This window comes from Squalius cephalus (assembly GCF_949319135.1).
Source record: "Squalius cephalus genome assembly, chromosome: 21".
Lineage (NCBI taxonomy): Eukaryota > Metazoa > Chordata > Actinopteri > Cypriniformes > Leuciscidae > Squalius > Squalius cephalus.
Window position 1 is genome coordinate 23,980,537 of NC_137142.1, and position 13,313 is coordinate 23,993,849.

Here is a 13,313-nt window from a genome sequence, read left to right on the forward strand (position 1 = left end):
AGAAAAATCCAGCCCCTGCTGGTCACCAGTATAAGGTATGTTTTGCATGCTGGGACCAGCATATGATGCTGGTTGCTGGTCACTAGCATTTTGCTTGAGAAAAGCATGACTATGCTGCTCCACCAGCTAGACAGCTCTAACCAATATAAACCAGCCTGGACCAACATGGAATTCATGCTGGTTTTTTCAGCAGGGCCCGAAACTTTATTGTTGTTGTTGTTATTCGCATCTGATACAGACTCAGGGGACGTTCACACAGAATGTGTTTTTTTTATTCCACTGCGCTATTTTTCCATTGTTTTTCAATGTAAACACGACAGACGTCTTGCGGTTTTCTCACCTGCATCTCACGTTTTTAACAGCAAAATGCGTTCTGTGTGAACCGGCCCTCATTCTGGTACATCAAAAACAAGGCATAATAACATAGGGATCAACTAATAAACAAAGATATCTAGTTACTAGCGTAAAGCTGATAATTATTAGACAAACACAAAATGTTTGACTGCACCCCTTGAGTGTTTGCTTGACAGTTATCAAGTATTTTGGTTTGATTTTAATTTGATTATGCTTTCAACTCTCAATAAGAGTGTAGTACTCTTTGCTGAGTTTATCTTATTTTATCATGTTTATCCATTATGCATATTTTTACACAATAATCGAAAAAAATATGGACTCAAACTGCAGATTCAATCTGGGTTTGATAATCAGTCGGTGTCTCATAAAACAGTGCCATTGTTAGAGGAATGCCTTGCAGTGTGTGTGGCTACTGTGTGTAATACCTTTAAAAATGTATTGGTATGTGACAGCTGTGTTTCCACTATTGTGGTCACGTCTACACTGTGGATGAGCTTAACATGATCAGTGCAATCTGACACCTGGATGGACTATATATCCAGGCACTTCACACAAGCTCATGAGCAAATATGACAGATTGTAGTTGCCCTTCCTGCAGAATGCATGGCACAATATTTGATAATCTTTTTCTCAAAATAATTAACCTACTCAAGTTCAACTGAAGAGCTCTTATACTCTGGCACAAATTCACAAATAACTGAAGTCTGTCTTGTTTGCGTACTGAGGAACAGGCCTGTAAGAATAAGCCACACTAGGTTTAGCAACAACAACAAAAATCTTGATATGTCCACCCAACCTTTGGTTAAATCGAGGTTGGAACGAACATGCTTGCAGTTAGATGGCTGTGATACGTCCAAAATAGCTTTAAATGACAGGCTTCTTCCTCCTTCCTTCAAAAACAAATGTTCTGTACTTATAACTACCCACATTGGGTAGCAATTGGAGTCTTTTTCCTGCTTGACAGCTGCTCTAATTGTGTCTGTGTAAATGGGTGCTAGCCACTAGAGTGTTGCGGTTGTTTTAAGAGTTGTCTTCCTCTATAAATGTCAAGTCTAATTGCCTCATCTAGCAAGGGGAGTGTCCTGTCACCTTTAGAAAGGCCACTGTAATGGTAGTGTTCATGTGCATCCCCATAAAGTGATTTCTGACCTGTACTCCAAATTAAATGGAAAAAAAAGTAAGTCATTTAGGTTTGGAAGTATATGAAGGTGAGTAAATGATGACAGAATTTTCACTTCTGGGTTAACTAACCCTTTAATGCTTCATTAAATTATGCTGCATATTACTGTAGGTAAAATTTTATAAAACATTAATGTCAGAAAAAAAAACATGGATAAAGGCATTTTGCAAAAACATTTCTAATTCAGATTTACATGTTTTATGGAATGCATGATACTGTTGCTTTGTGCTGGGGTTAGCAAAACTAATGGCAGAAGGAAAACGAAGGGATCATGGAAAAACAAAGGCTTTGAGAGACTGGGGGTGGATTACCAGGCCTGGCACACAAAACATGCATTAACTCCCCATTCTCAGCTCATTCCAATTGATGCCTGGATGAATGAGTGGCTGATATGTCAGCTCAAATCTCCTGCGCACTCACAACAGCACAAAGGAGCTGTTCTGTGTGTCAAGTGAATTACAGGAGGGAAGTAGGACTCAGAGAAATCTAGAGAGAGAAATTTGATGGCTTATTGGATGGACAGATCGGCTGACCATCAAAATAAGTCAACATGAAATCAAAATACATCCAATATACTTTCTTAAGAAATATTCCTGGTCTTGTGCATGATTGCTATGCATCATTCCAATGCAAAATATGATTGTAATCTTTCCACTTTGTATGATCTATTCAACCCCTTATGGATAAAATCAAGATAATTGATTAAATCCCACCATTTTTTTTCTTTCTCAGGGAATATCCTATTTCAATCAGCATAAACAACCATTCAAAAGTTTGGGGTTGGTAAGATTTTTAAAATGCTTTTGAAAGAAGCCTCTTATGATCACCAAGGCTGCATTTAGCAAAAACAGTAATATTGTGATACATTATAAAATAACGGTTGTCTATTGTAATATGTTTTAAAATGCAATTCCTTATGAAAATTTTAAAAAGCTGAATTTTCAGCATCTTTACTCCAGTCTTCAGTGTCACATGATCCTTCAGAAATCATTCTAATATGCTGATTTGCTGCTCAAGAAACATTTCTTATTAATATCAATGTTGAACACAGTTGTGTTGCTTAATATTTTTGTGGAAACCACGATAAAAAAAATCAGGATTCTTTGATGGATAGCATTTTGATGGATAAAATAGCATTAAAAGAACAGCATTTATTTCAAATAAAAATCTTTTGTAACATAAATGTCTTAACTGTCACTTTTGATCAATTTAATGCATCATTGTAGAATATAATTATTCTTATTATTCTATCTATATCCTACTGACCCCACATTTTTTAATGGTGGTGTACATCAAATTACTGTGCTGAAATTACTTCATTGTAACAGCTTTCAAAATGTTTATTTTCTGTGTGTTCCATAGAAGAAGAAAAAAAATAAAAATAAAACGTGTTTTGGAGAAAAACATTTATTTTATAATGTGATTTCCCCCCCACTTTCAATTATTTTACTTCAATGAAAGGTTAGGATATTGCCAATTTTTTTAATGAAAGATCAAAAGGATAAACGATGCAGATTTATTTTTTACAGCTATTTTCGATCATATTTACCAGGGGTATGATTAATTCTGAGCACGACTGTATATAATTTTCCGGGTATGTAAAGTATGAGGATGAAACCAGTCCTTTAAGACAAGCTTTGAATTAGTATATCCTTGTTCTCTGCAGATTCTAAGTGAACACACTAAGATCTACACCAGTCATATTTTGAATTGACAGTCATGTTGTGTCAACATCTGAAATGGTGAAGACTTGATCAGTTACATAAGACTAAAGTAGCAATACTTACTCATGATTGAAGCCTGAGTACTTAACCAGATGTCCTCATTTATGCTAACAAGACCAAAAAGAATCCGACACCATATGAATGCAATGCGACCTGATCCTCCCCTGCTGTAGCACCCCTCATATAAGAGCCTCATATAAACCTGCCCGACAGCAAATGAATAAAACACATGTGAAAAAGAGCAAGATTTCAATCACAGCACATCAAAGCCAACCTGATGAGTTATCAGAGAACAAGCTTTGGTTAAAAAAAACCCCACATTTCTGTATTGCTGGAAGAAAGCATGTAGTTTTGGTGGATGCTGGTATGTAACAATCTTCTTCAGCACGACTGACTTGACCTTCAGAAGCCATCTAAAAACAGCTCTGCCTGTCAGCAGCACCAGCTTCAGGCTCTCACGGCACACACCAAGACTGGGTACTTGCTGCCTACTGGTTTGGGACTATCTGAGAGAGACTATTACATATTAACATTATTTACTCCACTATTAAGAATCACACAACTTTCTACTGACTCATTTTCAAACTTCATGAAGAGCGTTTTGAGTATTTTTGTTTCCTGACTTAATACATTGGATTTTTAATCGCATTCTTTATGACGTGTGTGTACAAACAACATCAGATTAGTCTAGTGAACTAGAACAGAATGACACTAAGTCCTAACCTGGTGTGATATTTACAGCGACAAGCAATTTGTCTGTCAAAAATGAACACAAAACTAATGTGCAAAGCGACACAACCTCAGTTTATAATAAGATATTTTATGTTTAATGTACAGTTTTGTGGAGTGTGATTTTGAACCAAGGATATTTCACAGAAACAAAACATTGTTGCAGTCAAACAAATTAGAATGTTTTGCACCACATTCACTTGTTCCAACAAAAATAATTCATTCATAGCTTCATTACAGGGGTATAATTTCCAGCAATTACTGAAAATTAAAAAACTACATTAGTATATTTTTGTTAAGAAAACATTAAATGAAACCTTTTAAATCAGTTAGTTTTTTAAATGTTTTTGAAAGTAGTCTCTTAATGCTCACCAAGGCTGCATTTATTTAATCAAAAATACAGGAAACATAAATATTGTGAAATATTTAAATAACTGTTTTTTATTTTAATTTTTTAAATGGTATTTCTTCATGTGATGACAAAGCTGAATTTTCAGCATCATTAATCTAGTCCTCAATGTAACATGATCCTTCAGAAAGCATTCTGATATGCTGATTTGCTGCTCAAAAAACATTTCTTCTTATTATCAATGATATGCTGTTAAATGCTTTTGTGGAAAGCGTGATAAAAACTATTTTCAGGATACTGTGATAAATAGAAAGTTCATTTATTTGAAATATAATCTTTTATATTTAATGTGCCCTTCACATATTTAGTCATTTGTTCGTTTAGTTTCATTTTCATGGACTTTTAGTTCACCTTCATTATTTCCTGTTGTCTTTGTTAATGTTTCCTGCTCTAATCAGTTATCATGGCATTTCATTTGATCATCACACCTGTTAGTCTTTTAGTTCATTATCATTGAATACTTAAGTTCCTATGTTTCCTCAGTTCATTGTCGGCTATTGTTTGTTTGTGGACACGCTGTTACACTGTGTTCTTTTCTCAAATACCTTTGGATTGGAACTTAGACTTATCTTTGGACTCCTTAAACTGCGACACCTTGCAGAATAAAAGTATTCATTTCAAGAAAAATATTGAACTTTCGAAAGGTATATGTTGCTAAAATAAATATAATTTTTTGTAGTGGAACCAGTGAAAATAAATATTATAAAACAATTTATAAATACAGTTAAATATTACACATGACTAATATAGCCCCTTTTTATGTAATTAGCTCATGGGAACAGAGAATGCAATAATCAGCTTTAAAAAATGAAGTAGATTTGTGTTCATCTGCCAGCATAAATTTTCTTGAAGACTGACTGGAATGTACAATTTCCCTCAGCTTATTAGAGGCGTGTGGAGAGATGTCATATAAGCAGTCCAGAATTGGAAAGCCACAATGAAAATAAACACTGTAGGGAACACTCTCATCAGGGGTGTTGTGCTATTTCTAGAACTAAAAAAAAAAAAAAAATAAACTTTGATTGCCGTCCAAGTGAAGAGACAGCTACATGCGTGTCATTATTCCAACACACCCGTAGTGTTAATGCAGATCAAATTCAGGCCAACCATAAAACTCAATCTTCACAAGCTTTAACTGGATGCTCAGTGAATACCATGTGAATGGGAGTGAACCTTAATTTAAAACTTCCATATCTGAACACCCAAATACCACTTCACAAAGGTGAAACACTATTCCACCAGTTGGTGCTCTAAGGGACACCAGGAGAGCTTTAATAATATGTTAATAATATACTGTGTTTATTAAAAGGCTACTGCAAGTGCCCTTCACCGGATGAGACATTCTCAAAGTACTTTGGCAGATCCTAAACAGTGCATCAATGTTGACATTTAAATGCAACTTCATTTCAGAGGCAAATATGTTTCTAATGACACCACAGTGTCAAATGAAATGTCACAGAACATTAGTATAAGCATAAGGTAATTAAGTGCTGGGTAACCCCATAACTTTCCTCTTTTATACTCGCGGTCCCAACCTCCCTCCATTCCTTTCCTTACAGAATTCAATAGGTCATAAGATGTGCTATATTGTAGATGCTACAATGGCTAAAACAAGCTTTGATTATAACCCATATTTTATAGATACATTTTTTTTTAAATGAAAAACCTCTCAACCGGTATTGTTTTAATGCATCTAGTGACTTAAGTTTACACATTTTTGGATCATTTAAACAGTTGACCTTTTATAACTTCCAAAACCATTTCTGCCATTTGCCAATGTCACTGGTCACACTTTATACAGGTGTCCTTAAATTGTTGGGTACAATGTACTTTTTCTGTTCATGTATTGCAAAATGTTTGCTGCTACTGGAGTGGAATATAAAAACACTGCTGCAATTAGTTATCACAATTTAAAATTCAACATTAGAATAACTAACAAGTGTCAAATTCAACTCAAAAACGTGTTTGTGCTGCCTTAAAAGTTTTTTTTTTTTTTTTTTTTTGTGCAGAGTATAGCCTAAATCTGAGCAGGTCTCAGAAATGAGTGTGGGTGAATTTTATTGGTGATGAATGTGATTTTTACATTTGTGTACATTTTTTATGTGTGAACGCATGTTGAAACTCACTGAAAGAAAATAAAAATCCCATGGGGATAATAAAAGTCAATATAATAAAAGTCAATATAATAAAAGTCAATACAATTTGGATATTTGAGCTATATCAAGAAGAAAAAAAAACCGCTACATTTTAAGTTGTGTCAACTAATTGCTACAATAATTTGTACAGTGTAAGGTTAGGGACAGTTTTGGTGAGTAATTATAGATATATGATTACAGAAATTAATAACATTCAGTTATTTTTAAATACCCAAATAAGTACAACATAAAAACATGTATGTATGTACACAAAAAGCGCATTGTATCATACATAGTACATAGACACTTAATATAAAGTAGGACCCTGTTGCTTAATTACTATGATAAAAGTATTATTTTCCTTAGCAGTTTCTTTTCATCCAAACCACCCAGAGGTATTTATATCCCTCATCTGCTGCTTTCAGTTTGAACTGAATTGCAAGTTCATGCTTTCTGTGTGCCATCTGTTACAGTCTGAGCTGCTCTCAGCCAAAAGAAATCCTCATTTCAGCACCTAGCGCTGAATGAGAGCACATAAACAGGAGCATCTGCCAACATTTCACCCAATTCAGAAGGACCAGTATATTAGCCCAAGAACGTTAAAATGTAAATTGTATATCGTCTGTTATGCATAAAAACATCTGAACAGTTCCTACACTTCAAAACACTGTCAAATTAAATATGTAAACAAAACCAACAAGACAATACTTCTCATCAGTCTGGAATACTGATTGATTTCAAAATAGAAGTATAGTTTTAAATAAACAAAATAAAAAAGAAATGTGGGATCTGCATAAAATCATATATCATCTTACCTTAAGCTTTAAACTTATTCTTAATAATTATGTGAGACCAAACAAGCCCCTCCCACTCTCCGATATCCCATGACACAGCCACCACAGCGCTCTGCAGAGCAGACGAGCAGCATCCACGTCTCACAGACCTGGTGACAGCCAGACGATCGTGTCTGCGCTAAATTTCGGCACTGTTTGTCTTCGCTGTGAAATTACACCACTATTAAAACATCTCGATACAGCCAGCCTAACTTAGGCAATAGCCCTCCATTAGGCTTCATAACAAACAAGCTAGTCTGCTGTTGACGCAAAATAACGTCATGCAGGTTCGGAAATGCCACCAAAAATGCAGCCAAACTTTCAATATATGAATTGCCCTTGTATGAGTTCACAATATAGTTTTCATAGACTCACAATGAGGTGAGTCAATGATTCAATGACCCATTCATTAAGTCAGTGGACATGAATGAATTAGCCAGTTTGAACGAATCGGTTGAATGAATAATTCTATGATTCACTTATCACAACTTGCCACCCCCATTTAGATAAATGGTATTTAAATGGTAATGATTTTAAATGATAATGATACTGATTTCATTTAATTGGTATAACAACAGCCCTATAGTGTGTAAAAGATGATCAACAATATGTAACTTTACTTTTTAATAATAAATAATTATAAGAGGGGTGCCTTTTTTTTTACTTGAGTGCCTGCCCTCCCAAAATGTCTGTGCACGGCCCTGTTGCAGTGTCACGTGAATCATTATAATATGCTTATTTTCTTCTTATTATCAATATTGAAAACAGTTGTGCTGCTAAATATTTACATGCTGTTGATCATTTAATGCATCACCCATATTTTATATTATTTAAAAAAACATATATATATAATTATTCTTCTCAGTCTCAACAGCCCAGAACAGGTCAAATACAGTATCGCATGTGTTAACATTTCAGAGCAAAGTCTCCGGGACTGAACTGGAATCCTCACTGGCTGATCAGTAAATAGCAACCAGGCTGTCTGTCTCCTGTGGGCTGGCGAATAACATTCATCCTCTTAAGTTACACGAATCCTCCTCAGACCTACTAATGTGATACTCACAGCAGATCTACGTCTTGATTCAAATACAGAATAACTGAGCACGTCTTGCCTCCTTTACAGCAGGCCACCACACCTGTGTGGTGCTTTTATAGAAAAGCCCCCCTGTTGAGCCACCCGACAGCCTGAACAAAAGTAAGTATTAGGTCCCACCTGTCACTCTACAGTCACTGACTAGGCCCTGTGCTACTGGTCTTTGTAGGGAAGACAAACAGACCTGCCACACACCTCTTGATTTAGATATTTTTAGAAACTAGTACAGTGAGGCCAAATAGCTGTCAAATTCTGCAAATAAAAGGCCTAGAAAAACGTCAGAAGATTCCAATGTGCATTGGGATATTGTCAAGGGTGTTTACGTCACTGTAACATGACTAATTCGGTGGGCCAGCTAGGATAGTGTACCAAACAGACATTCTTCCGGACCGCAGGCTATGTTGGCAGAGGTGACAAAATGGCAGTGCATCATCTCTCTGTGGTGTGTATTGCCACCGTTTGACCGCTCAAATCACTGTCTGACATTTTTTACACAAGAGGATCTATTTTTTCAAGACCCTCAAATGCCAGCAACATACTGGGCCAGTGGATCTGTCCTCACTAGACATCTGAGAATAGGAAGATGCATATGTTCACACAAATCACACAGATAACCGATAAATTCATGGTCAAACGCAGGTCAAATGTTCTCTGGGCTGTCGTTATCCTTTCAGCGAGTAGAATGTTTCTACTAGATCTACTATTTGCACTTTTGCAGAGATATAATTGTTACAGTAATATGATGACATCTCGCCCTTCTGTGATATTTGACCTTCCTTTCTCACACCACTCCCAAAATAAAGCCCTTAAAACACCCTTTTGAACTCATTCATGCTGAATTCCTTGTACAATTTCACAGAACTAGATGTTTAAGAAAAGCATTAGTCATCAGGCTTCATGTTACACACAAGAATAACAGCGGAACGAGGGATAAATCGATTTGAGTGTAATGAACTGAATGCACACACTACAATCAATACTGTACATCTACACTGTAAATATGGATTTACATGGTGGTCTTATGAGGTTCCCCAATAAAGCAGCATTGCAGAAAGAATATAAAATCATTAATGAAAAGCAGTTCACAATATCAAATCGCACCAAAAGACAAACTTCACACCAAGACACCAATCACTTCTTTATAGCACCAAGCAGACATGCCCTATGCAAGTTTCCAAATCAAGTAGCATCATATAATATAATATAGAAGAAGCATATTCATTATCATTATATGATGAATAATATAACCAACATAACAAACAATTTTGGATCAGCAACAGATCAGCACAAGATCAAGTACCAAGATAACAATGAATGAACTACAAAATCATCAATTCATATTGTAGTAAATATATGAATATTATGATGGATCATATTTTAAATCTTATAACAAGAGAGTGAATTGGGTTTGGAATGTCTAAACTGACATGGAATTAAATTGAATTCATATTGGAGTGAAATGCTTAAAGCTCTCATTCAGACAATACTGTACTTGTGAAAACATCAATAAAATCTATTAGACTCATTGATACAGATTCAGATATGAGTAAACAGTGCTGAACTAATGAATTGCTGTCTTTTTGGCCAGGATTTTGGGGTCTTACCCTAGAAACGGTGAGGGGCATGTTGAAGTCCTTGCCTCCTTGCAAACGGAAGCCCCAAGGCGAAGGTCCAGCGAGTGACACGTTGTAAGAAGTCATTGTTCAAAAAAGCCTGTGTATTGTTTAAGCAACAAAATTTCTCCAAACGGATGGGGAAAATGGATTTGGGAGGGGGCGGGGCACGTGCCAAACAGCCTCTGAAAGAAGAAGAAGAAAAAAGTGTAAAAGGAAGGTAACACTCACACCTCTCCAAAAAAAACGTCAAAAAACTGCAGGCCAAAAGGGTCAAAGTAACAGCGTAAAACAATTAATTCAGGCCCACCCGAATACACTGCAAACTAACTGGAGCAACAGAGAAGAGCTATGAGCCAGAGGAAGAGGATTCTTGCCTACTCGGATGAGCTGGACAGACAGCCTAAGAATAGCTGCCCCTCTGCCGACACCGATAGCACTATGGCATTGGGGGGAGGGGGGAGGGGGGAGGAAGGGGTACTTATATGGCATGTAAGGGGACACCCAGAATGCCAGGCCTCCAATGATTCACAGGGCTAATATAGTCCCCTCTTAGGCTAAAAGATTTTTCTAGACTCCTTTCTTCTAGGGTGCCTCATCTGGATCATGCACAGGGACCTGGGATAGTGATTATATGAAAACTGAATTCATAATCATGTGTTTTTGGTAAAGAGTCCAAGTGCAACCTGGCTGATTCTGAAAAAGGGTTAACAAAAGGTTAGAGTTAATTGGCTTCCCCTATGGACACAAACAAGCTTATATCATGCATTCACAATGCATTCTTGGATTGAATTGTCACCTGTTTAAATTAAGTGTCTATTAATTTTATCACTACTGTTTAGAATTCTTTAAAGAAATTAATATTCTTTATTAATCTAAATTCAAATACATCTATTTCAAATACATGCTGTTGTTTTGAACTTTCTAATATCAAAGAATATTGGAAAAAATAATGCATCACAGTTTTAATAAAAATATTAAGCAGCACAACTGTTTTCAACATTGATAATAATAAGATTTTTTTTTTTTTTTTTTTGAGAACCAAATCAGCATATTAGAATGATTTCTAAAGGATCATGTGCCAGTTAAGACTGGAGTGGCTGCTGAAAATTCAGCTTTGCCATTACAGGAATAAATTACATTTTAAATATATATATTAAAACAGAAAATGATTATTTGGAATTGTAAAAATATTTCATAATATATGACTGATTTTACTGTTTTTTTATTCATATAAATGCAGCCTCGGTAAACATAAGAGACTTCTTTCAAAGACATTAAAAAAAAAATCGCACCGAACCTAGAGTTTTAACTTCATTAGTATCTTGACATTATTAATTATTAATATAGGAGGTAATATTCTCTTATTATTTATTTCTTTATTGCAAACACAAACCTTGAATGGCATCTGAGATAATGTTATCCCAAACATCCAGAGGCATCTGGAGGTTTTTTTAATGAGCAGCTTTAGACAAAGAACAAGTGGCAGTGAGAAACGCCTGATATGCTCTTATTGCCCTCAGAGAACCGAGATAAGAGGAACTCTCGTGCACCGGCACTCTCTCCTGCCATCACAAGGTCCACACTGAGACATCAGAGAGAAGATAACCACTGAGGACCTGCCTGTTCGCCCTGCCTAATTTGGGAGACCTCTAGTTAGCAGCTAAGTTTAGCCCTCTTTGTCAATGGAAGAATTTGAAGTAATACTGTACATGAATGTTCAACAATCAGGCCTTCATAGGCAGAGAACAAGCATGCAAACCCTGGACAGTGTGTGACAATTGATTACTTTGATACAGTGCTTGTCATTATGATGTCTTGACAAAGACAATACTATTTATTGTAAAAACCTGTATTAGGGTTTTTAGGACTTTTCTAATTCAATTTCCTTTTCTGATTCAATCTTACTAGATCTATGGTTTTCCCATAATGGGCCAAAATTACATAAAATGTGTGACTGTAGAAACTCTTCACTCCTCAGACACCAAACTTTCAAAGAGCTTTAGCTTGTCTGTCTGTCCGTTTATCTTATTTGTCTATCTGTCTGTGTATCTTTCTTTCTTATCTGTCTGTCAGTCTACCAATCTATAAATGTAGATATATGTACACAGATAAATTATGTAAGTATCACATATAATTGTTTTGCTCATAAGAAATTTTAATATAGCCCAGTTTATCAGCTGGGTTCCATTTGTACTGTACATGATCTGCACAACCAACACAAATCCAAACAAAAATGCAACCGGATATTGTACTAATTGATTTATGATTAATGCCTGCATAAACAGTATTTATGTAATGTCCCTCATGTCTATTTAGTGTCTGTATCCATTGCTGTATTGTTGAAAATAGTTTCTATTCTAAATACTTAATGTTTGCTAAGGTTTCCCAGGAAAATATTGCCCTTTAAAGAATAAAAAAAATAAAAAAAAACGTTTACACCTGCAGATATGCCACAATACACAAAATAGTAGGCTAACCTATAGTACTAACTTCAATAAACAAATATTTAGGATATCATTGGATTTTTGACCAGATAGATAGATACCAGATTCAACAAATTCAAAACAATATCAACACGCCACTGGTTAGAATAGTATATGTTTAGACTCACGTTATATTTATAGTAATACATCGGTAGGTTTGGTAAAACTCATGAAGCCCTAACTGAGAGCAGAGGCATGAAGCCTACAGAAGAAATGCTGTCACGCGACTGCAGCCACTGAGCGCCTCGAGTAGTACAGTGTGAAGCCTCCATTTCCAATCAACAAATAATTAAAAACAAACAACTTTTTTCCAAGTTTTGGTTCAACCTACATTGCATTCTAAAAGTTGCTTGTATTGTCAGCCGCGAGCCTTGGAGTTTTGAGTCGCTCCGCATCCCCCAGAGGAGAGCTCTGTCACTCATGCCTGATCCCTGGAACCCCCGGTGTTGTACGTAAGCACAGCGGACGCAAAATGACCAATCATACTATGCTGAAGGCTTAGCTCATGAATATTAATTAAGGAATGTGGCGTTCCCCCAGTAGGTCAACCTGATTCGCCGAAATGCAGACCCGGAGCTAATCACCTGTCGAATTAACGAATCATCACATGGTGAGCATTTTGGTACATGAATATTAATTAGCTTCGGTGACTGACGTGTTAGTGGGGTTACCAAGCAACGCCAGCATGATCTAATAAATATTAATGAGTTATGTCTTTTTAATAGTAGGGTTCGTAATTTCTCCCACGGGACAGGGA

The 13,313-nt window shown here is 36.0% G+C and overlaps 1 protein-coding gene across 7 annotated transcripts in view; it reads right to left on the reverse strand.

Moving 5' to 3' along the window:
* Positions 1-13,010, reverse strand: part of ldb3a (LIM domain binding 3a) — a 43,789-nt gene extending 30,779 nt beyond the window's left edge. For 3 of the 7 annotated variants that reach the window (XM_079854753.1, XM_079854752.1, XM_079854747.1), the window contains exons 1-2: positions 10,381-10,584; positions 10,062-10,255 (exon numbers count right to left, since the gene is read on the reverse strand). In XM_079854753.1, the coding sequence (XP_079710879.1) occupies positions 10,062-10,157 (96 nt within the window). In that variant the 5' untranslated portion in view covers positions 10,158-10,255; positions 10,381-10,584. Of the gene's footprint in view, positions 1-10,061; positions 10,256-10,380; positions 10,585-11,466; positions 11,658-12,887 lie in introns of those variants that run through there. The other 4 variants (XM_079854749.1, XM_079854750.1, XM_079854748.1 and 1 more) reach the window with 4 other exon arrangements.
* Between the last annotated feature and the right edge of the window lie 303 nt (positions 13,011-13,313).